Here is a 23878-nt window from a genome sequence, read left to right on the forward strand (position 1 = left end):
ATTTCTAGAGTTGTCATCACAAAGTGCTTCACAATAACAGAAAAGCAAGACATAAAATGAAGACGCAATTTAGTGCAGCTACACTGTGCAACATGGATCTAATAAACTTGGGTACGACACCAAGTTTCATGTCTGCAGACTTTACGATGCAACAGCTGCTCATACTGAGCGCACAAGGATGCTGCACGGGTTATTACTTCTCCAACTGTGGAGCATAACATACAGGCTCACATTACTAAAATTAATAAAATTATTATTATCGATACTGAAATTAAGAAAATGCCCAAGAAAATGTTGAAAAAATGTGAGACAAATGTTGACAAAATGTCAGAAAAGCAATTTAAAAATGTCCAAAAAATGAAATATCTCAAAAATGCAAAAAAAAAAACCAGAAAAAAATGTTGAAAAAATATCTAAAAAATATTTTTTGAAAAATGTAAAAAATAAAAAAAACATTTAAAAAATTTCCAAAGAAATGTTGATAAAATGTCTGAAAAAATGTTGATAAAATGTCTGAAAAGCATTTTTAAAATGTCCAGAAAAATGTAAATGAAATGTCCCAAAAATGCCGAAATACATCAGAAAAAAATGTTGAAAAAAATATCCAAAAAATATTTTTTGAAAAATGTAAAAAAAAAACATTGAAAAAAATGTTGATAAAATTCCTGAAATGCATTTTTAAAATGTCCAAAAAAATGTAAATGAAATGTCAAAATACCAAAAAACATCAGAAAAAAATGTTAAAAAATATCCAAAAAATATATTTAAAAAAAAACAAAAACAATAATAATAATAAAAAAAATGTTGATAACATGTCCGAAAAATATTCTTGAAATGTCTGAAAATAACCTAAAGTTCTGTGGTCACTATATACTGCAGTGTGTGCCTGTATGTGTGTGTGTGTGTGTGTGTGTGTGTTTGCTAGCTGCTGCAAACCGAGGATAGGTGACATGAGGCTCGGTTGAGATGAACTGCACCTTGCCTGGAAAGTGGATGAGAGCAGGCAGCTGCAGCAGGAGGCGGTGAGAAAAGGTTGCAGTCAAATCGGACAGTTTCCCGACAGTTTCCAGCAGCCTTCAGTCTGTACAGGAAGTCACAGAAACACTCACATCCTGTTCTGATCTGATGCCGATTTATTTAAAATGTTGTCAGATCCATAAATCAATATATTCTTAGTCTCCTATAGTTTTAATTATGATAGAGCAACCTGTGAAAATGCTTCACAGGTGATTTCGATGATTCATGGTTTAACCTCCATTTTACATGAAATTCTTATGTGTTCATTCATGCCTATTATGTGTGTTTTACTTGCTGTACAACCATTTGGCCTCCAGGGACAAAATAAAGTTGAAGTTGAAGTTGTGTTATGTGGCGATCAGTTTGCGCAGGCCTGGTGAGATTGTGCGTTTTGTGACCGCAAATGTGCAAAAGACAGTTTTTTTCTGTCACTCCGGCCCATGTTTTAGCGCTTACCTCCAGCACTGAAGCATGGACTGACTGGGAGTGATTGGACTCAGGTGTGATCAATCAGTTTGATTAGAGCAGCGAGGACAAGTATATAAGGACAGAGCAGCTACAGGCCAGTCACAGCACAAAGCTTCTGTCTACAGCTTCTGCCAAGCTCTTGAGTTCAACCTGCTGTAGCTGAACTGTTGTGTTGGTTTTCTTTGAGGATTCAGGATGGTGCTTGGTTTGATTCTGAGGTGAGTCACAGAGATTTTGACTTTACATGGTTGCAGTTACTTTGTCAAGATTTTTGAAGAAAATCTGAATTTTTGTTTGAACAGGTCATCATGGATTTGTTTCCTGCTCTTTGGCAGCAGTGCAGGTTATCCTGCACCAAAAGACGGTAAGACTCCCAACAATATCGAGACTAGCTCAGAAGTTTAACATGAACTTCACTCTCCACCTTCTCATGCTCAAGTTTTGTTTAATCCAACTTGTGTTTCAGGTCAAACAAGTCAAAACACACCTGGGCTTGGCTTTAGACCTGTTCCCTACGGTGGCGCTGTCTCAAACCTTGTGTCTGGTGCTGGACCTTCTTATGACAACACTTTCCCTGCAACAGGTTAGTCTCCAAACAATCCTTGGATGGACACAGTGTTTCCTGGACAAATTTAGCTTCAATCTCTCTGGTTTCAGGTGGGGCAGCATCTGGTCCAGTATATGCTGCAGCTGGAAACCTTCAATCTGGAGGCTCACGCCCTCCTCTGGTGAACCTGCAGTATCAACCATCTGTTAATTATCAGCAGCCTGGAGCAGCCCCCCAGCAGGCCAGCTCCTCCACTGGAAACCAGTCCCCATCCAGTGTGGGAGCTCCCAGTGCATCTGCAGCCTCTTCACCAAGTTATGGGAAGAAGACTCCCAGCTTCTCTGTGCAGCCTCAGTCTGCTGCTGCCACCAGTGGAAACGTCAACATGGGCTCAGGTGGGGCGGCATCTGGTCCAGTGTACGGGGCTGCTCCAGCATACCCTGCTGCTGGGTACATGGACTTTGGTGACGGACCTGTTCCTTACATCGGTGCTCCTGCAGCCTCCAGCTCTGCCGGCTCTTATGCTTACGCTGCTCCTGTAGCCTACAACTCTGGTGGTGGTGACTCTTCTCCTGGCCTTCCTTGGTCCATGCAGCCTGGGGAGCCGTCTCCTCATTCTCTGACCCCAGCAGCTGGATGCCATCTCGTGATTTCCCAGACTTGAGTGTCTGGGACTCCAGTGCCGAGATGCCGCAGAGCATGAGTGAGACTTCCCCTCTGCCCCCTCTGCCGCCTTCATCCTACATCATCCAGTCCAGAAATGGCTACCAGCGAGCACAAGAGTTCCTTTCCCACACTAAATACTCCCCAGAGTACCCTGAACCACCAGTCTTTGCTGCTGAGACCATCAAAGCACCAGGCATGTCTCCACCAGAGGCTGGGCCCAAAGGAGGAAAGAAGGTTTAAAGAGGTAAAATGCAAACTGAAGTGTAAACTATTCAGTAACCTGTCTTTTACTTCAAAAGTGACATTTTGCTTTCCTGCAGGTGCAGCTGCTCGGCAGAGCCCTCCTGAACCTTGTTTGGAGAAGTGCAGAAATTAATAAATTCTTAAAAATAAGAGCTCTTGTTGTACTGCTGTAACTCTCAGATTTCTGAAGTTATTTTTGGATGTTGCTTTGAAACAAAATGTCTTGTCACTGCAGCTCTAAAATTTGAAGGGTTCAGTCTAAGAACTAAACTCTTGTTGGCTTTATTTGACTTTCCTGACCTTCAAATCTCAAACTAGCTGAGCCTTTTCAAAGGAATCATATGTATAAGTTTAATCGGGCTAAACTGGCTTGGGACAACTCAAATGCCAATTTCTGTGCCCTGGAGACGTCATGCTCGACTTTTTCGTCGCCAGTCATTTTGACCGACAGGGTCATAAAAATCCAGTCAATCTATTTACTATCATTTTAATTTTCCTTAAGATATTCAAAGACTTCATTCATTGTAATAAATCCAAGCAAGTTAAAGTGTGCATTAAAGACAGGAACGAAAACAGAACAGAGATCCACACACCCATGCCATTCTGGACACACCGGAAGCACAGCGGAGGCAGTTTTCAATCGGCGCCCATATCTGTCCACAGGCCGCAGAGCGGAGCACCCGCAGATGCAGTGTTTCAGTTTGACATCTGGTCTGTTTTTCATGTGAGCAATAAAATATTGTTTAGAATTTACAACAGTGCATAACCGAACACATTTCAATACCCTAATCAGTTCATTACCATTTTTTAATTTTGTGTCACCGAGCCTACAGACATAACTACACAGGCCTAAATAAAATGGTCAACAATATGCCCAGTGTTTATCCAACACGCTCAATACATGGATATGCTATGACAAATTATAATTTTTTACGTTATTAAAAAAACAAAATATGGACTTACCCATGTTTAAAATGACCTGAAGTGAAAAAACGAGTACTGACGGGAACAGACGAGTGGTGTCGATGTTTAACCGGCGTGGAGAGTGCAGGAGAAATGCGCTGCATCTGTGGACAGTCAACTTCTGCGGCACTACGCGTCTGGTGTGTCCAGGGCAAAGAGCATGGATACCAAGAGGCGAAGCTCAATAGAACGCCCCATAGCAACAGACTCGCCCATGGTTTCATCCTACCGCCGCCATTTTGGACTGTCAGCAGACCGCAGCAGACCCGCTTGCATACAAAAACACACAGACAAACTTAAGTATATCGCTATTAATTATGCTTACAGTGCTACTCACCTCGTGATAGCTTGGTCACAGCTGCTTTTTCACGTTTTTGTAAAGCAAAATATAGACTTAAAAAAAAAAAACGTAGAAAAACGGCCTAGATGGCATCTCTAAAATCAATATTTTAACTAGAAACACATTAATGGCGATGTCACATAGTCAGGAAGATTTATTTACAGTTTGTACAGTAAGGGGACAGTAATAATAATAATATATAGGCTATTTTAATATGATATATTTTAATGCTAAAGCAGTAATCAGTTCTGATATAAATGGTTCAAGAGGCCATATCTATATCTATATCTATATATCTATATAGATATATATATATGGAGAGAGAGAGAGAGATATTAAAACACTTTAACTCTTACACCTCAGGAGTTCTTACCTGTCGGGATCCTTCGGGAAACGGTGGAATCAGGTGCGGGTTGTTCCACTGATAGTTGTTGCAGTTAATTGCACTACACTGTTTTCTTTTACTTTTTTCCTCCTCTCTCCTTGACATCTTGCATGTTGTCTGGGCGCAACAGCAAGCTCAACAGTCCAAAATGGCGGCAGCGCTACCGCAGCGCCCCTAGTGGCTGTTGGCAAAAATTCAACGGCGCTTCGCCTCTTGGTGTCCATGCTCTTTGTCCAGGGCTCAGCAACGCTACATGAAGCAGATGAATGACTTTTTCTCTGCAGTGTGAAAACGGCAGCCACTGGCTGTGCACTCCGCCGCCATGTGGGAAGGGGTGGTGATTGCAACCGGTCAAAATGACCGACGGCCTTCAGATTTTCCGGTCATTGTTGTAAAAAAAAAACGGTCAATGACCGAGAATATCCGGTCAACGCGACCCCTGGTGCCCTGTAACTGGTGGTTCATTTGGTTGCAGCCTTAACTCAGGTTAGAATGAAAAATGTCTGCACTCAGGCCTGAAGGAACTGCTACCAGTGTAACAAGGACAACGTGCAAGTTCAAATGTTCTTTTGAGAAGGGTCAGTCTGTCTCAGTTGATCAGACTTGTATCAGTTGACATGTCCTGTTGACAAATGCCAGTAGGACTAAACAGTCTCAACCCAGTCTCACTCTGAAGTTGTCAAACTATGACGCTTGGGCAGTGACTTGCAGCATCAGACATTGACAAAAAGCCATCCTTTAATGTCATGAGACGCAGCTGGTCACCGCCAGTTTAACAGCGCTCTGCGGCATCAGAGTGGAACGCAGCAGGACAAGAGACAGTTAATGCACCAAATGTCCGTGGACAGGTGGTGGATGGGTCCAAGAAACAGACTTTCACTGGGGAGAGTGGTGTTTGCGTCCCATAAGATTATAAAGCCAAAACCTGGAGGACACATCACGAGGCTTCACAAGGTTTTCCTCACATTTCTTTTAGCGCTTTAGTTTTGCCTCCATGGCGAGCTGCTGTCCGTCTGTTGGTTTGGGTTTAGCGCTGATCAGTGCGTCATTTCATGCTGCATTTCTATTGGCTGGTTAGCAGACGTAGGTGGTAACAGCAGTCACTGTCAGAATTTTATCCCAGGCTGTCTTTGATCACAGACCGTGACAACAGCCATCCTTGAACCTCTGACTGTGTCACGTGGGACCACCGTTTTAGAGCCACGACCAAAGATATCGCCACGTTTCTTTTATGTTGGTCATCTTTCATCTGGGACAGCCCAAAATCACACAGTGGATACTGGGCTTAAAGGGGTGACTCTTCAGATTGCATCAACAAATAATTACAAAGTTTAGGAGCCCGGGGGCCTGTTGTTCGAAACCTAGATAAGGGATTAAGCCGGGATATGTTGGTTCTCCTGGCCTAACTTAGCGTTGATTCGGTTGTTCGAAAGCAGAGGCACATATGTTGCCATGGATATTTATTCTGTGCACTTAGCCTGGTCCCAACCAGGCTAACAATCAGGCTTAGTTTAGCCTGGTGCCTTATCTGTCCAGTCAGCTGTCACTGCGATCGGAAATCGATGTGTTTTACCGTCATTTCATGTTCTTATGTACGTATTTGCCTCATTTTTGAACAAAATACATTAAGCCTACAATAATAAAAAAAAAAAAACATATAACATTTAAAACATTATTTGTCATAGCCCAAGCATACTTTGACATGCACATGTTTTTACCAATAAAAGGATTAATTGTTGGAATAAACATACAAGTAGGTGCATTTGGCATTAACACAATTAGTGGTTATTAGGTTTCATAACTGTATGACCTTCCCAAATTATATTCCCAGCTAACTGGCCCAATAACTCCAGTGTACTTTACATCAATGAATGAAAACATGAAGATGAAACCACAATATCCTTTGACCTCATTTTATTTAAATGAAAAATGCAGTAATCAGTCACTGTCTGCTTTGAGCTGTGGAGAAAAAGAGAGAAATAACATTGATTAATTGCGTCATGCTTACAATGTGCATTAAAGTCACTTACTTCTTTCTCTAGTTTCTTAATTTCTAAGTCCAATTTCCTTAAGGTTTTTCTTTTAATTTGTCAATTTGTCTTACACTGCAAGACAATCCAAAGTCAGACAGTCCACATAACACCACTGGTTGATTAATGAATGAATAAAATGATTGATTCCATGTACAGTATACTGGAATAATGTAGCTTGTATGAAGAGGGCGGTTTCCCCCCCTCCGTCCTCCATCATCAGCCTGCTCGGTTCTGATCCAGGGCGAGCTCTTCTGCTTGTGTCAAATCAGCAGTTGCTTAACTTCCACTGTTCACCTTTAAGGTGAAGTGTACAACTGTTAATTTGTGGAAGGAACTTTAATTGTAATTATGACAGATTCATTTGTGCAGCAAGTGTATATTTTTAGATTATTTACGCATTCAGTCGGTCCGCAGTTGTTTGCCACGCACTCTCTCTCTGCTTTATTATCGCTGCAGTGTTTCCTTTCTTCGTGATTATATGTTTTACCTCTTCATAAGTGTCCATGATGAGACGCTGCTCACTGGGTGAGAAGTATGCGGCACGTGGCCTCTCCATTGCTGCATCGGTGAATCTGTGATCGATCTCGGGGTCTATTTAAGAAAGCCGTGGACGCGCACTCACCTGAATAAGTTACACTTGGCTTGAAAAAGCCACACCTCCTCAGCCTGGCTTGGCGTTCGAACAACCAGTTAAGCCAGGATGGACTGAGGGGAATTTGTCCAGCCTCGCTTTTCCACTTATCCTGGATTGGTTAATTCTACTTTCGAACAACAGGCCCCTGATGTCAAAGGCTTAGTTTTAAAGAGAAGTTTGACTTTCTTGGAAATATGTTTCTTTGTCTTTTCAGCCCAGTCGGCAAAAGAAAGGAGAAGAAAGCAGCAGGAGGCGGTGAGAAAAGGCTGCAGTCAAATCGGACAGTTTCCCGACAGTTTCCAGCAGCCTTCAGTCTGTACAAGACTATTCAAGAGAAGGCTGAGACACGGGGTCAAACACGGGGGGATTGCACATGCTCAGTGTAACTTGAGCTGCGATGCTGGAGGGTGACAGCAGGGGCGCTAGATAAAAATCCGCTCAGGCAATCAAGGAGTGCGCTTGGTGCGGTCTGCTTGGACTTTTGGACGGCGGCTGCCTGAAGTTGTCGGAATTGCGTCTCTGTCATTCTCACCCACAACACAGGCCACCAGTGACAGTCCAGTAATAAGCTGTGAAAATGACATGCGTACACATCCCCTTTATTCCCGGTTCTTGGGGCGTTCTATTGAGCTTCGCCTCTTGGTATCCATGCTCTTTGCCCTTGTCTCAGCCTTCTCTTGAATACCCTTGAGTCTGTACAGGAAGTCACAGAAACACTCACATCCTGTTCTGATCTGATGCCGATTTATTTAAAATGTTGTCAGATCCATAAATCAATATATTCTTAGTCTCCTATAGTTTTAATTATGATAGAGCTACCTGTGAAAATGCTTCATGGTTTAACCTCCATTTTACATGAAATGTGTTCATTCATGCGTATTATGTGTGTTTTACTTGCTGTACAACCATTTGGCCTCCAGGGACAAAATAAAGTTGAAGTTGAAGTTGTGTTATGTGGCGATCAGTTTGCGCAGGCCTGGTGAGATTGTGCGTTTTGTGACCGCAAATGTGCAAAAGACAGTTTTTTTCTGTCACTCCGGCCCATGTTTTAGCGCTTACCTCCAGCACTGAAGCATGGACTGACTGGGAGTGATTGGACTCAGGTGTGATCAATCAGTTTGATTAGAGCAGCGAGGACAAGTATATAAGGACAGAGCAGCTACAGGCCAGTCACAGCACAAAGCTTCTGCCAAGCTCTTGAGTTCAACCTGCTGTAGCTGAACTGTTGTGTTGGTTTTCTTTGAGGATTCAGGATGGTGCTTGGTTTGATTCTGAGGTGAGTCACAGAGATTTTGACTTTACATGGTTGCAGTTACTTTGTCAAGATTTTTAAAGAAAATCTGAATTTTTGTTTGAACAGGTCATCATGGATTTGTTTCCTGCTCTTTGGCAGCAGTGCAGGTTATCCTGCACCAAAAGACGGTAAGACTCCCAACAATATTGAGACTAGCTCAGAAGTTTAACATGAACTTCACTCTCCACCTTCTCATGCTCAAGTTTTGTTTAATCCAACTTGTGTTTCAGGTCAAACAAGTCAAAACACACCTGGGCTTGGCTTTAGACCTGTTCCCTATGGTGGCGCTGTCTCAAACCTTGTGTCTGGTGCTGGACCTTCTTATGACAACACTTTCCCTGCAACAGGTTAGTCTCCAAACAATCCTTGGATGAACAGTGTTCTCCTGGACAAATTTAGCTTCAATCTGTCTCTGGTTTCAGGTGGGGCAGCATCTGGTCCAGTGTACGCTGCAGCTGGAAACCTTCAATCTGGAGGCTCACGCCCTCCTCTGGTGAACCTGCAGTATCAACCATCTGTTAGTTATCAGCAGCCTGGAGCAGCCCCCCAGCAGGCCAGCTCCTCCACTGGAAACCGGTCCCCATCCAGTGTGGGAGCTCCCAGTGCATCTGCAGCCTCTTCACCAAGTTATGGGAAGAAGACTCCCAGCTTCTCTGTGCAGCCTCAGTCTGCTGCTGCCACCAGTGGAAACGTCAACATGGGCTCAGGTGGGGCGGCATCTGGTCCAGTGTACGGGGCTGCTCCAGCATACCCTGCTGCTGGGTACATGGACTTTGGTGACGGACCTGTTCCTTACATCGGTGCTCCTGCAGCCTCCAGCTCTGCCGGCTCTTATGCTTACGCTGCTCCTGTAGCCTACAACTCTGGTGGTGGTGACTCTTCTCCTGGCCTTCCTTGGTCCATGCAGCCTGCAGGGGGAGCCGTCTCCTCATTCTCTGACCCCAGCAGCTGGATGCCATCTCGTGATTTCCCAGACTTCAGTGTCTGGGACTCCAGTGCCGAGATGCCGCAGAGCATGAGTGAGACTTCCCCTCTGCCCCCTCTGCCGCCTTCATCCTACATCATCCAGTCCAGAAATGGCTACCAGCGAGCACAAGAGTTCCTTTCCCACACTAAATACTCCCCAGAGTACCCTGAACCACCAGTCTTTGCTGCTGAGACTGAAGCACCAGGCATGTCTCCACCAGAGGCTGGGCCCAAAGGAGGAAAGAAGGTTTAAGAGGTGAAAAGCAAACTGAAGTGTAAACTATTCAGTAACCTGTCTTTTACTTCAAAGTGACATTTTGCTTTCCTGCAGGTGCAGCTGCTCGGCAGAGCCCTCCTGAACCTTGTTTGGAGAAGTGCAGAAATTAATAAATTCTTTAAAGCTGTTTTTACTGTTGTAACTCTGATTTCTGAAGTTTTTGGATGTTGCTTTGAAACAAAATGTCTAACTGGCGTCACTGCAGCTCTAAAATTTGAAGGGTTCAGTTTTAAGAACTAAACTCTTGTTGGCTTTATTTAACTTTCCTGACCTTAATCTCAAACTAGCTGAGCCTTTTCAAATAATCTTAGGGTACAAGTTTAAATTGAGCTAAATTGGCTTGGGACAAACTCAATATGCCATCATTTATTTCTGTGCCCTGTAATTGGTGGTTCAGTTTTGAATTAACCTTCAAACATTTGGTTTGCAGCCTTAATTCAGGTTAGAATGTCCTGTTGACAGATGACAAATGCCAGTAGGACTAAACGGTCTCACTCTGAAGTTGTCAATTTAACGCTTGGGCAGTGACTTGCAGCGTCAGACGTTACAAAAAGCCATCCTTCAGTGTCATGAGACGCGGCTGGTCACCGTCAGTTTAACAGCGCTCTATGGCATCGGAGTGAAACGCAGCAGGACAAGAGACAGTTAATGCAGCAAAAGTCTGAAGAGGGGTGGTGTTTGTGTCCATGTGATTAAGCCAAACCCTCTTCCTAAACTCAACCATGTGCATTAGTTTTTGGGGAAAGTCAATCTGTAGTGGGGATTTTTTTTTTTTTTTTTTTTTTTTTTTTTGGACAGACTTTGCAGTGAACTTCCTGTTACAACAGTATTTTGAAAACAGACAATGCATGTAACAGGCTGAAGTTGACACGATGCCCCAGAATGTCAGCAATCAACACACCCAGGGTACCTTGGACGTCATATCTTGGTGTATTGACCAAATGTCTGTGACGAGGTCGGAGTGAGAACATGTTGAACTTGTACATTTTTACTTTAAGCCATTATCTCTCGTACCATCTGCCTTTCACTCCACATGCATGCTTACCAGAGTTGGGTATAAAGTGTTACAAAGTAACGCGTTAGTTACTTTGATTACTTTTTGCTGTAACGAGTAACCTAACGCGTTTGCTGTTTAATCAAATACTTAAGTACATTTTCAAACAAGACATCAGTTATGTCCGACCGTGAGGATGTACCATTGTTTGCTAGCTTGATGCTAATGACAGTAACGTTAACTCAGCGGGTTGGCAAAGTGCCTCTGCTGTTTCACACCATCATTTCCCCCTTTTACTGTGTGGTAACATCCCTAGAGGAAATATTAAAAATGCTGGGGTGTTGTTGTCATACAGTTGTCTACGGCAGCAGATCGATCTGTGTTTCTACTGGTCAAAGTGACGGCTGTGATGGGAGAACTGGATCTCAGTGAAGGGCAAGTGGTCCATAACTTTAATTTTGGAGACAAAAAAAATGTAGGCTTAGTGCCCTGTGGTCCATTGCCCAATAGGAAATGTAGAATACTCAAAAGTACTTTAGAAGTGCTTGAGTTACTTTTCTCAGGGAGTAACGTTGGAAGTACTTTTAAAGTAACGCAGTAAAGTAACTGGTTGCTTTTTTAGAAAGTAATGCAGTAACATACTTTGATTACTTTTAAAGTAACCCTTACCCAACACTGATGCTCTTGTAATTCTTGCTGTCACTGACTCTGTAATATGCACACAATATTCTGAATGATACAGGTCATGTAAACAGCATATTCCATTTAGATTTTCCTGATTAGGGTTTATTCCAAATGTGGCATTTTCTGAGACATGAGATGTTGGTACTAGTTGGGTTTTTATAGCAATATTTAAACATGCATAAAGTGTTCAGGATATGTGTGTCAGTTGGGGTTTTTACTGGAGTTTGCAACACACAGCTTCTTGTTTATAATCAGCTCTGTGTGTTGTACACAAACTAACTCGCCAACAGTTTGTAAGGCCGTGGGGTAGAGCTGCACGCCCAAAAGAAAATCCAACATTTCTAGTTGGAAGAACAAAACTACTTTTAATCATTATGAAAGACTTATATATGTGCAAATATCACATCACCGACCTTTTCAAGAAGATGGTTGAAGGAATAAAAGAGGGAGGCTGTATGGCAGGCGTGGCCAAACTCAACTTTCACCCTCTTGCTATTATATCGGTTACCTTGGAGATAAAACAAACGGCACTTACGGAGATCCACCCTGAGAGATCTGCTGCTGTTACTTTGCAGTGTGTGTAGTTTAACTTTAAAGTTATAACTGCACAGACTGAAGATTCTGGGGGGGTTATGTTGCTTTAAAGAAGACCTTCAGCAAAAATGTGAAATACAGAATAGGCCATAACTCTGTTTGCTGTGTGGTGCTGGGAAGCACTCTCTGCACCTCGAAACCAACCTGTTAGATACTGTGGTGTGATGTGAAACACATTAGGGAGGCAACTCAGTTCATACAGCATGTTTAATAAAGGGGAACCTGACCAACACCCACCAAACACATCAACTTCTAAATCTATAATCTGTATTGATGTAAGTTGTGGGTGCAGTATGTAACTCTGTGGGACAGCTGTTATTTCACTTTCATCCTCAGCTCCTCAAATACTGAAGCTTTGGGTTGTTTGTTTGGTCCGACCTCCTGCCCATGGTCGTAGGTATCTGATGAACTGTCTTTCTCCAGAGCTGCAGACTGAATCTTTAATCAGAACCCTGAATTTATCGATCAGTCGCTGAATTCTGCTCAGTGATGTCTCGCCTTTGTACAGTGATTTATTTTGTATCTTCCATCCTCGGTCAGGTGAAATTATGCTGCTAACGGCTTGAACTTCTTCTTAACACTGCGCTGATGATCAGTGTCACCGTCCGTCTCTACTGAACGGTCATTTAAGAGCCACTGTTGTGTGAAGGCAGTCAGAGCTGAAGTGACTTCAGAGAGTGAATGAAAAGAGGCTCCAACACAATCCCGTCCTTCTTCTGCTGGAGATCAAAGTGGAGTGTGTGCTGGGAACAGCTCTTAAGGGCTGCTTGTGTGTGTTGTCTGATTTGCTCCCTGACCTCTGACCTCGCTGCCGTGCGACAGCAGCCATGTTTCCATGAGTGGAACAAAAGCTTCAAACAGTGAGAGGCGGCAGGAGACACTTACTGCTGCACTCGAGTCCGAGGGAGAACATCAATCTGTGTCACTGAGTGTAGATTGTCACTAGATGTGTATCAGTGTTTGTTTCAACACAATGTCTTCACTGATTCATATTGCAGAGACACTCGAGTGACCTTTATCATATGTGTCCATGGCATCCATCATTTCCACACATTGTCTATGTAAGCAGGCATGCAATGTATTCTGCTAGTGCCATATTGTGTTTCGCAAGATGGGGTGTCACACAGGTCAACAGGAAGTGCACACGGCTTTGAAGCCAATTTTCATAGTGGCCAAACAGTAGAATTACATCCATCATGTGATGCCACTGGGGGCAAAAAGACTTTCCCATAGACTTACACGGCAAAACAGATGTCTGGATTTGATGCATTTGGTCTGATAACATTTGGAAAGTCTAGTAGAGCTGCACCCTTGATCCATTTTATCAAGTTAATGGAGCACGAAGCCGGAAGAAGCTGGCTCGGCTGGTGGAAGTCTGTAGTGCACCTGCTGTACAGACCACACAGTGCAGAAGCAGCGCTGATCATCTGGGTAATTTTATACACAGCAATTGAATATTTTTGGGTTCATTTTGCCACTGAGCAGCTGTCACAGGAACGAACGGGGTCCCACCTCCAACGCAGTTCTTTTTATACACCCATGGTGTCATGTTGATCACTCATGAAGATGAGGTCTAGGTTATTTTAGGCAGATTAGGGGCATCCAGTTGGATACGCCGACTCTGGTAACTCATGAAAAACTGGCCGTTGTTCATCTAAGATGAAGACTGTAACAGCAACTGCATGGCTTATTTCTCCCCTCACATGTTTTCAGAAATACATGTACTGAACTATTAAGCATCCAACGCTGGGGAACAGCACAACCAAAATTGCCCCATGGCACATACCACCAAAGCTGTCCGGTACGGTCCAGTTCAGTCTGGTCCACATTTTTTAAGTTTCCACAGTAAAAGTTGTGGATGGTACCAACAGAAGCGTTCCTTAGCGTCCCCATGTTTGGTCCCCCCTCTGTTGGGGTACCTAGCACACAGATCTGGTACTAAAAGGTGGAGCTAGAAACCCTGCAGTCTGATTGGTCAGTAGAGGACGTTCACTCTGGTTTTATGTAACCTCTGTTCATACATCAGTAAACTACAACTATAAAATGAAAGAGAAAAAAATCACTTCATTCACTGGGCCGACTGCCGGCAACTTTTAAGGTGGAACGTTAACTTGTAATGTTACTCAATGCATGAGTTGATGACGTGAATCCATCAGCACACCTTAAATTTCACTGTGACAGCTTTGACCATCACTTTAGTTTTTATATGACACACACTTTTAGTAATGACTTTAAAAATATAGATTCATTTGGAGCGGATTATGTGAAGGTCATATATTCTAATCCTCACTTCCTGTGGGCTACAGCAACACTAAACCCCTGAGCTTGCCTGAGAAGGACTAAATGCACAAAGCTGCTATTTTGAAATATCCCATGGAGAGAGACTCTCACTGCAGCCTGTTGTATTTTGTTGTGAAAATGTGGGCGTGCAGCCTCGTTCTGTGGACGATAAACCAGGTGCAGACTTCCATCTGTGTCACCGCTGATGAGGAAATACAGCGAGTGCTGGACGGAGCAGTGAGTGACAACAACCCCGCCCACATTTAAGAGGACTGTCTGAACACACCGAGGGTCTAGGTACCATGTCTGAAGGGTTACTGCTGGTTCCAGAGGTGCTGGACTGAAAGGGTTTGGTGGCAACAGGGCTTAAGGGTCCATACACATGCTGCATCTTTAACCACATGATGATTCATAATGCGTATTGCGATGTTTTAATATGGTGCAACTACTTTTTGATGACCAATCCAGTCAGTTTTAACCCACCTTTCTTGTCTTTTTCTTCAGTCTACAATAGGTGTGTAGTGGCAGAGGACTGACTGTGTGTTATTCAAGTTTTAAATATTATAGGTTATTGGTTATTTTATTTAAATTACCAGTAACTGTTGAATTAACTTCATATCATGTTGATTGTGCAGAATTACTAAGAATATGTGGCCAACCAAGGCAACAAGGCAAGAAAAGGTTTAGGATATTGATTGAATATTGATTGTGTGATGTCTGGTTTAGAGAGGTGCCTTTAAGCCACTTTACACTTGTAGCCACATTTTAGAATTTGATGTTGTATTTTTTTTTTTACTACACTACACATATCTGACAGCTGAGTAAGATTTTCTATCAAAAAATATAACACTGCGATGATGTGGTCACTGTGTTCCACCAGTGGACACAGGCTGCAGGCACTGATTGGGCTCCAGGTGTCATTAATGAGTTTAATTAGAGAGCATGTGTTGCACCAATATAAGACCAGAGGAGCCACATTCACCTCACAGCTCAGAGCTTCTGTTGATCTCAACAGGCTGCAGAGGACGAGTCAAACATGATGTACGGCCTGTCTTTAAGGTGAGTTAAGTCAGTTTATACAATATAACCAATGATTGCTCCAGTTCTACTTCAGTGTCAGCTTCTGGGGGATTAACTTTGTTCTCCTGTCTCCACCTTACAGGGTGTCTTGGATCTGTCTGCTGCTGTTCAGCAGTGGTGCTTGTTTTCCTGCAACAAAAGGAGGTGAGTTTCTTTTTACTGTTTGACAGCAGATTCCTGACCACACAGATAGTTCAAAGGTATCCAGAATTAATTTACTTTTAATTCAATGGCTCTTCAGATGTTGTGGAAATGTAAAGAAGTCACAAACTGATTTTGTCTCTCTGTTGCCATAAATCCTTAAACTACTTTGCTGAGAAATGCTTAAAGCTTCCTGAAATCTGATTCAACTAGTTTAGAAAATGCAAGTTTGAACCTTTAATTCCTACTCAGACACCAAGTACTTCAAAGAACTTCCTGTATTGGATGCGGATGCTGACTGACCTTGACTGCTTGTCCAGACTACAGGTATCCCTACACCTGGAGCTCTGGTGGTGGTTCAGCTCCTGGATCGAACCTTCAGTCCGGAGGCTCACGCCCTCCTCTGGTGAACCTGCAGTATCAACCATCTGTTAGTTATCAGCAGCCTCAGGCAGCCCCCCAGCAGGCCAGCTCTTCCACTGGAAACCAGTCCCCATCCAGTGTGGGAGCTCCCAGTGCATCTGCAGCCTCTTCACCAAGTTATGAGCCCAACTGGTTTACTGTGATGTATGATTCCAGCTCTAACAAACCCGCCAGTGCTCCTGAAGTTCCTTCTCAGGGTGTAGGGTACGTCAGCCCCAATCGCCTTCCTCCACCTACCGACACTGGGAAGAAGACTCCCAGCTTCTCTGTGCAGCCTCAGTCTGCTGCTGCCACCAGTGGAAACATCAACATGGGCTCAGGTGGGGCGGCATCTGGTCCAGTGTACGCTGCAGCTGGGAACCTTCAGTCTGGAGGCTCACGCCCTCCTCTGGTGAACCTGCAGTATCAACCATCTGTTAGTCATCAGCAGCCTGGAGCAGCCCCCCAGCAGGCCAGCTCCTCCACTGGAAACCGGTCCCCATCCAGTGTGGGAGCTCCCAGTGCATCTGCAGCCTCTTCACCAAGTTATGGGAAGAAGACTCCCAGCTTCTCTGTGCAGCCTCAGTCTGCTGCTGGCACCAGTGGAAACGTCAACATGGGCTCAGGTGGGGCGGCATCTGGTCCAGTGTACGGGGCTGCTCCAGCATACCCTGCTGCTGGGTACATGGACTTTGGTGACGGACCTGTTCCTTACATCGGTGCTCCTGCAGCCTCCAGCTTTGCTGGCTTTTATGCTTACGGTGCTCCTGCAGCCTCCAGCTCTGCCGGCTCTTATGCTTACGGTGCTCCTGTAGCCTACAACTCAGGTGGTGGTGACTCTTCTCCTGGCCTTCCTTGGTCCATGCAGCCTGCAGGGGGAGCCGACTCCTCATTCTCTGACCCCAGCACCTGGATGCCATCTCGTGATTTCCCAGACTTCAGTGTCTGGGACTCCAATGCCGAGATGCCGCAGAGCATGAGCGAGACTTCCCCTCTGCCACCTTCATCCTACATCATCCAGTCCAGAAATGGCTACCAGCGAGCACAAGAGTTCCTTTCCCACACTAAATACTCCCCAGAGTACCCTGAACCACCAGTCTTTGCTGCTGAGACTGAAGCACCAGGCATGTCTCCACCAGAGGCTGGGCCCAAAGGAGGAAAGAAGGTTTAAAGAGGTAAAATGCAAACTGAAGTTAAGCAGTTTTATAATGGTGGTGGTTCATGACTGACTTTGACCTTTTCCCTGTGTTGCAGGTCACCTTGCTGACTGAGCTTTAGCCTCTCTGGAACTGTACTATACTTAGCTAAGTATGCTAAATTCAAAATAAAAGAACTGATGTGACCTCGTTTGTCTTGAGTCTTACCATACTGAATTCTTGTGCCCTAAATCAAATTTACATTTGCTTTAAAATGTAGTCTGCTTTTAGAAAACGTGTGAACGCTGATCAGTGATGGCTATGTAGAAGAATATTTCCTACTTGTGTTCTAAAATGGCCTTGTTCCCTAAATTCTGACATCTGTGCTGAGACAAACTTAACAGATCCAACCCTATGTGTAAATTCTGAACTACTCTTCAGGAACAAACTCAAGCTTTCTTGAATTTAATGTAAAGTTAATTTGGCAACACTCTTGGCACACGTACGACTAGCAGAGGTGTTGAAGGGACTCAGTCAAGTTGCCAGAAGAAAGTGTCCCTGCAAAATGTTACATTTGCATAGTTCATAAACTATGGTCTCTAGGAGGAGGGGTATGTCAGCTTGTGACACCTAGGTGAGGGGCCTGCCAAGCTGCAGACCACTGTTATGTAGTAGGTCATCCTGTATCAATGTAAAACTTTCACCATGAATGTCAGTTAAGTCCTTAAACTATTCTTCACCTCTTGACCTCATGTTAACCAAGAGCAAGGAAAAGTGTTCTGGAAAAGGCATCAAGTAATTCTGCTATTCACAAGCAGCACCCTCCTCCGGTGCTAAAACATTATGTCCTCCATGAAGTGTCAAACTACAGTTCCTCTAATGTCCACTTGAGGCTGGCTTCAAAAGCAATTCAGTCCCCACAGACCCATGTTAACATGTCCAGCTTTACAGCAGAAAAATATGTTCACAGCTTGGTAGAAGTTTTGGCCTCTGGAGTCCACCAAGAATGACTCAGCATTTTACCACTCCAGGTTCCCTCTTTCATGAACTTTGAAGCGTCTATGATTAGCTTTTCTGGAAAGAACATTATGTTTTAATGGTTTTAAGCCTGTTTATTTCTACCAAATATTCAACAATCAGGCTTCCACCTCACCATCTGCATCGCCAATTTCCTGTCTCTGAAATGTTCATAAGCGTGGGTCAAGTTTCTCCCAGCAAGTCTGTTTTTATGCATCACAACATTTCTCTTTCAGGCCTCATTTGTGCGTACACAGTGTTTTATAAATGAGACTCCAGAGCTTTAAATCTGACTTCAGCACATTTTTAAAAATTTTAATATTGTGTCCTCTTTCTGGATTTAATTTGGCAGGAAATCCGATGATTGACATGTTTGTTCGTCCAGGTAAGAATGAAGCTTCCTCACAGCACGAAACACCTCAGAAGCCGTCAGTTCTTTTCCACTGAACACTAAAGCAGTTTATTATGGAAAATGTAATTAAATAGATTATAGGATTTAAGCCGAAATCACAAAGGACTGTAAGATGTGAATATTTGGAAAGCTAAACAGCCTGGTGCTCAAATTCAGCTGTTTAAACTGGAGGACAGACTGTCCATCAAACTCAGCTGAAGCTGGACAAAATGCTGTCAGATTGCAGAGCTCTCTGTGGGATCACACAGCAGCTCTGAGTGTGGAAACTTAATTCCTCAAGCAAAGACATCATTTCTCTGTCTCTGTGTTCAACTTTTCTCCCTCATCCATTCTCTCTGTGTCTCTGGCAGGAAGCTGAATGATAATCAGCTCTGGCTTCTCCATCTGGAGGGACACAGAATCGCAGCTCTCCACCTGTTCCATCCGGGGCCAAAGTCACACAGCAGCCTGGAGAAGACTCTGTGAATATGTCCTCATCCTCGGTCTGAAAGATCAGACACTCAGTCCTTCACAGAGACACTAAACCTGCTCACAGTGGTAACGTGCTGATGTGTCGCAGGTTCAACCATCTTATTTTAGTTTGTACAGCACAAAATGCAGCTGAGGTTGGTCGGGATGTTTATACTTCTGCAGGTATTTACTCATAAACTAAAGTAATGGACACATTAAAATGACCTGATGATGACACCAGATTTAAGTTACAGTTGTAAAGTATCCTCTGGCACTAGGTGTTCAGAAGTAACACAATAGGACTTTGGCTGTTGGATAGGATCAAATCCTAAAAAATAGGTTGTTCAAAAGAAAAAAGGATTCTGAAATCAGACTAGATTATGTAATCCAGACCTGGTTCTGATCCCAATCAAACCTTCAGGATGTGTTGTTCAAAACCTTTCAGTAGGACTAGGATAGCTCAGAAGCAGAAGGCTGGATTCAAGGTGGATTTCATGTACAAAATGTAATGAAACTTCATTTTGCACTTGATTTGTTTAAGCTCTGGTTATCCAGATGTGGTCTTGAAAACTCTGTATCTGGATCAGGCTGATCCAGTCCAGTGTTGCTTTGAAAACCAGCACAAAAGTAAAATGGATTAGCTCATCCTGGACAATCAAACAAGAGACTTCCAAATACCGATGCTTGGCCGGTGGCCCTGTGTGTCAATCTATGACGCTCTAGGCGACCCTCTAGCATCAGTTTTGGACGTGTCAGTTTCCACTCATTACACGTATACAATATCTTTAAAATGAATTTTAGTGTCCCCAGGAAACGCACAGTTTCTGCTCGTTGTATGTGTCTTTTCAAAGTAAACGTCTTGTTAGGTTTAAGAATTTAAACCACTGAGATGAGTTGACGAAATAAGAGCATGTTTTGGTTTAAAAAAAGTAACTGGCATAAATAGATTATAAGGTATGAGTTCAGGAAGTGTCAGTTACCGTTTGCATGCTGTTCGTACATAAAGTAATACACCACAATTTCTATAGAACCCATGTAATCCTGAACCAGTAATATAACTTAAATAAAGAAGGCTCCAATCACATGACTGATGCGCTGACAGCAGTACAAGGACGTAGTATGAGCAAATAAGATCCCATATGGATGCAGGGTGTGGTCGACGGGTCAAAGAAACACAGGACTTTGACCAGCAGGATTTGAAACCAAGAGAACTTTGAGTTATTTTAAGGTACATTGTCACTGTGTTTCTTTTCCTGAAGCTAACCTACATAATTTTACGTTAAGTAGGCTACGTAATGTGACGACGCCATTCATGGACTGCTAATTTGTTAGATATTATACAAACGTATGGGTAAAGGCTGCTGTTTGTAAATAGTATTCCCCGCCCCAGATTTACTTTTGTTTTGGAACAAGCCTCGTCTGCTTAGTGTTTTGCCTCGCAGCATAGTCACCAGAGAAATGTTAGCATTGTACGTTTGTTGTCCGGTGATGGAGGAGATGATGGACGGAAGATTAGGCAAGACATCTGCCAAGCTGCAAACCACAAACAACTAAGAAAAAAAGAACAAAATCAGTTGTTTTTAGCGACTCGTTGCTGTTTGCTGTTGCAAGTGGTGACTGGGAGGGATTACTTTATACTTTATACATTGATTTTAGGAAAATCCTGCTGTATATCGTAAAGTCTTGTGGCTATGTAGTTAAAATAACTCAACGCTTATGTTTGGTATCACAAAGGAGATGAACGGTGATCTCCTGGGTCAAAGTCCTGTGTTTGTTTGACCCATCTTACAACCCTGACCTTCTCCCTACTCACACTTTGTCATTCTTTATATTAAATCAGTTGCTCTGAGTGTCTAAGAATGATGCAGCCTAGTACGTCTCATGCAGACGCTAAGAGGGACCTGGGTGCGTCAATATCACACACTCAGGGCCATTGACCAAGTGTTGGTATTTAACAAGTTGGGAGTGAGACTGAGCTCTGGGAATATGACAATCCATCCCATCACCTTTGAGACATTTCACTGAAAAACATTAAAATCAACCTGCTGGTGGTGCTGCAGGAAAAGTGCAAAGATCATCAAAGTTATCAGGATTTATCATCTGGTGACTGTGAATGTTTGTACAAACTGTTAGAACAATCCATCCAGTAGCTGTTGAGATATTTCAGTCTGCTCCAAAGTGCTGGATCAACCTGCATTTCCTCAGAACCAGCAGATAAAACCTCAGTAACGAAGAAGACAAAGGCCATCTGAGATAATTCAGCAACCTTCAGTTTAACCACACTGCCACACAGAAGCATTGATCAGACTCTCTGTCTGACCGTCACAACACAGACTGTCTGAATAGACACAAACACTTGAATGTTTCATCAGCGTCATGTTTTATTTGGGTTCACTGAGTCTCAGCGATCGAGCTCTCCGACAGACACAGCCTGCAATTACCTGAAGGGCCAAATAAACACTGAAGCTAACGCAGTAATTGGTATTAATTATCATTTTAACATATCAAAGGCAGGTTCAGTGAGTGCTGCAGGACGGAGCACTCACATCAAACCACTCTGGATCAATTGCATCCATTGTAACAAACAACTGGACTTTACTGCTGCTGACAATCAGCCAGGCGGGTCTCTGTGTTATTACACACTTTAGTTAATTTATTAGTATAGAGTGAAGTCAGGGCGGCATTTGACAAACAATTAGAGTGAAACGGTTCATGAATGAAATCAAGACTATCATTAAAATGATTTTCCAGAATTAATATGTCACTTTGTCAGAAATACATGCAGAATTAAAATAAATAAATTAAAATATCACAAAAGAATTCCATTAAAATTCGATGATTTGTTTAGAACCTGTGTCTTTAACAGAAGTTCAGAGTTACTACAGAGACAACACATCCTCACTGTGACCTCGTCACATGTCCACGTTTGGTCATGGACTTTCCACGTCCACATATGACGTCCAAGGTACCCTGGGTGTGTTGGTTGTTGACGTTCCGGGACGCCGTGTCTGTTTTCACAGGAAATGTACAGTTTGCATTCAGTCTCTTTCAAAATAAAAGCACTATGTTGGTACAACACCGCAAAGTGACTTTTTTTTCCTTAAACAACAAAAACACATGGTTGGGTTTAGGAAAAAAGAACAAGGTTTGGCTTTACAATCTTACAGTTACACAATAATCATCATGGCGATGTGAAAGGGCAGGAGTCACTGCCCAAGCACCAGTACTGAACAACTGCAGAGTGAAACCAGGTTGTCGGGGTTCTCTCTCTCTCTCTCTCTCTCTTTCCCTCTGTGTGTGTGTTTGTCTGTTCCACGTTTTTCTCCTCACTGACTTGGTCAGTCCATATGAAATTTGGCACAGTGGTAGAGGGTCATGGGTCCCTGCTGCCTGGTATGTGTAGAGGCCCAGGATGAAACAAAACTGAACAGGGCCTCTGCATCGTGTCAGACATGTTGAGTATTTACTGTCTCCCAGCTCACAGCTCCTGGATTTGACCCGGAATAACGTAACAGTCTGCGGGTCCGGAGGAGCTGAAGGGCATCATGTCTAAAGAGATCTCCGCCTCGCACTCATACTGCAGCATGGCGGGCAGCAGTAAGTTGCTGTGGTTCCGTGAATCATCTGAAATGACAGAAACTTTGTCAAAGTTCTGCTGCAGGTCTCCACCCGTGTGCTGCGGCGGCGGCACGAGTCTCTGCGCCCCGGGGCCCGGCATGGCGCAGGTTTCCTTCTGCATGGTGGTGTCGTGGTGGTAAGACACCAGCTCGTTGCTGAAGTCCACCGCCTCCACCGTGGAGGTGGAGCAGTATTTATTACAGCCCAGGATGGTGGAGAAAGCCTTCCTGAAGTCGGCGTTGAAGGCGTAAATGACCGGGTTCAGGGACGAGTTGGCCCAGCCGAACCACACGAAGATGCTGAAGGTGGTGTCGCTGACGCACGGCGGCTCTCTGACTTTATCCAGCTCGCAAAAAGGCACCACGCAGTTCAAGACGAAAAACGGCAGCCAGCAGAACACAAACACTCCCATGATGATGGAGAGAGTCTTTAAAACTTTGGTTTCTCTCTTAAAAGATGTCTTCAGTGAGCTTTCGTCGTGCGTTGACGCGCGGTGGCGGTGGTTTTGCGCACGAGGCCCTGCCGCCCTCTCCAAAGACGAGATGCGTCTGATCTGGGTTTGCGCGATGCGGAAAATGCGCGTGTACGTCCCCACCATGATCACCACGGGAATGTAGAAGCTTATGAGGGACGAGGAGATGGCGTATGTCCGGTTCAGGCTGGCGTTGCAGTCGTCCGGGTTTTCCGCGGTCGAGTTGTCCGCGTCCGCGCGGTGCCAGTTGAGCTGCACAGGGATGAAGGAGATAAGGATGGAGAGAGTCCAGGCGACACCGATCATCAGGAAGGCGAACCTGCGCGTCATTTTGCGCTCGTACTTGAAGGGGCTGGAGATGGCCCAGTAGCGGTCCATGCTGATGATGCACAGGTTGAGGATGGACGCGGTGGAACACATGATGTCGAAGGCGACCCAGGTGTCGCAGAAGCGGCCGAAGAGCCAGATGCCGGCGACCTCGGACACCGCCCTCCAGGGCATCACCAGCACGGCCACGAACAGGTCGGACACCGCCAGAGAGATGACGAACGAGTTGGTGACTTTGGAGCGCAGGTGGCGGAATTTGATGACTGCGGCGCACACCAGAGTGTTCCCCAGCAGGGTGGAGACGATCAGGACGCACAGGACGCAGCCGGTCAGCGCGCGGAGACTGAGACCTCCACCCGGCCCGGGGCTGTCCGCTCCCGCTGTGACCACCTGATGCTGGTCCGGGTGATTTTGGCTCTCATTAAAAAAACTCTCCAT

At 44.2% G+C, this 23878-nt stretch overlaps 3 protein-coding genes across 4 annotated transcripts; 2 read left to right on the plus strand and 1 right to left on the minus strand.

The window, feature by feature from the left end:
- Nucleotides 1-1549: 1549 nt before the first annotated feature.
- Nucleotides 1550-9961, plus strand: LOC125880682 (uncharacterized). Its single transcript, XM_049563386.1, has 5 exons — nucleotides 1550-1703; nucleotides 1788-1849; nucleotides 1952-2068; nucleotides 9013-9812; nucleotides 9888-9961. The coding sequence occupies exons 1-4, from the start codon at nucleotides 1681-1683 to the stop codon at nucleotides 9807-9809; spliced, it is 999 nt and encodes a 332-aa protein (XP_049419343.1). The 5' UTR covers nucleotides 1550-1680; the 3' UTR covers nucleotides 9810-9812; nucleotides 9888-9961.
- A 5377-nt stretch (nucleotides 9962-15338) lies between these two features.
- Nucleotides 15339-17352, plus strand: LOC125880667 (uncharacterized). Of its 2 annotated transcripts, XM_049563353.1 has the most exons (5): nucleotides 15339-15444; nucleotides 15548-15609; nucleotides 15927-16349; nucleotides 16635-17183; nucleotides 17263-17352. In XM_049563353.1, the coding sequence occupies exons 1-4, from the start codon at nucleotides 15422-15424 to the stop codon at nucleotides 17177-17179; spliced, it is 1053 nt and encodes a 350-aa protein (XP_049419310.1). In that variant the 5' UTR covers nucleotides 15339-15421; the 3' UTR covers nucleotides 17180-17183; nucleotides 17263-17352. The 2 variants fall into 2 exon arrangements, with proteins under 2 accessions (XP_049419310.1, XP_049419309.1); XM_049563352.1 differs by having other exon boundaries at nucleotides 15927-17183.
- Nucleotides 17353-22334: 4982 nt separating this feature from the next.
- LOC125880666 (D(5)-like dopamine receptor) lies at nucleotides 22335-23878 on the minus strand. The gene has a single exon (XM_049563351.1). The coding sequence runs from the start codon at nucleotides 23876-23878 to the stop codon at nucleotides 22502-22504; it is 1377 nt and encodes a 458-aa protein (XP_049419308.1). The 3' UTR covers nucleotides 22335-22501.

The sequence above is a fragment of the Epinephelus fuscoguttatus genome, linkage group LG20 (assembly GCF_011397635.1).
Source record: "Epinephelus fuscoguttatus linkage group LG20, E.fuscoguttatus.final_Chr_v1".
In the NCBI taxonomy this organism is placed as follows: Eukaryota; Metazoa; Chordata; class Actinopteri; order Perciformes; family Serranidae; genus Epinephelus; species Epinephelus fuscoguttatus.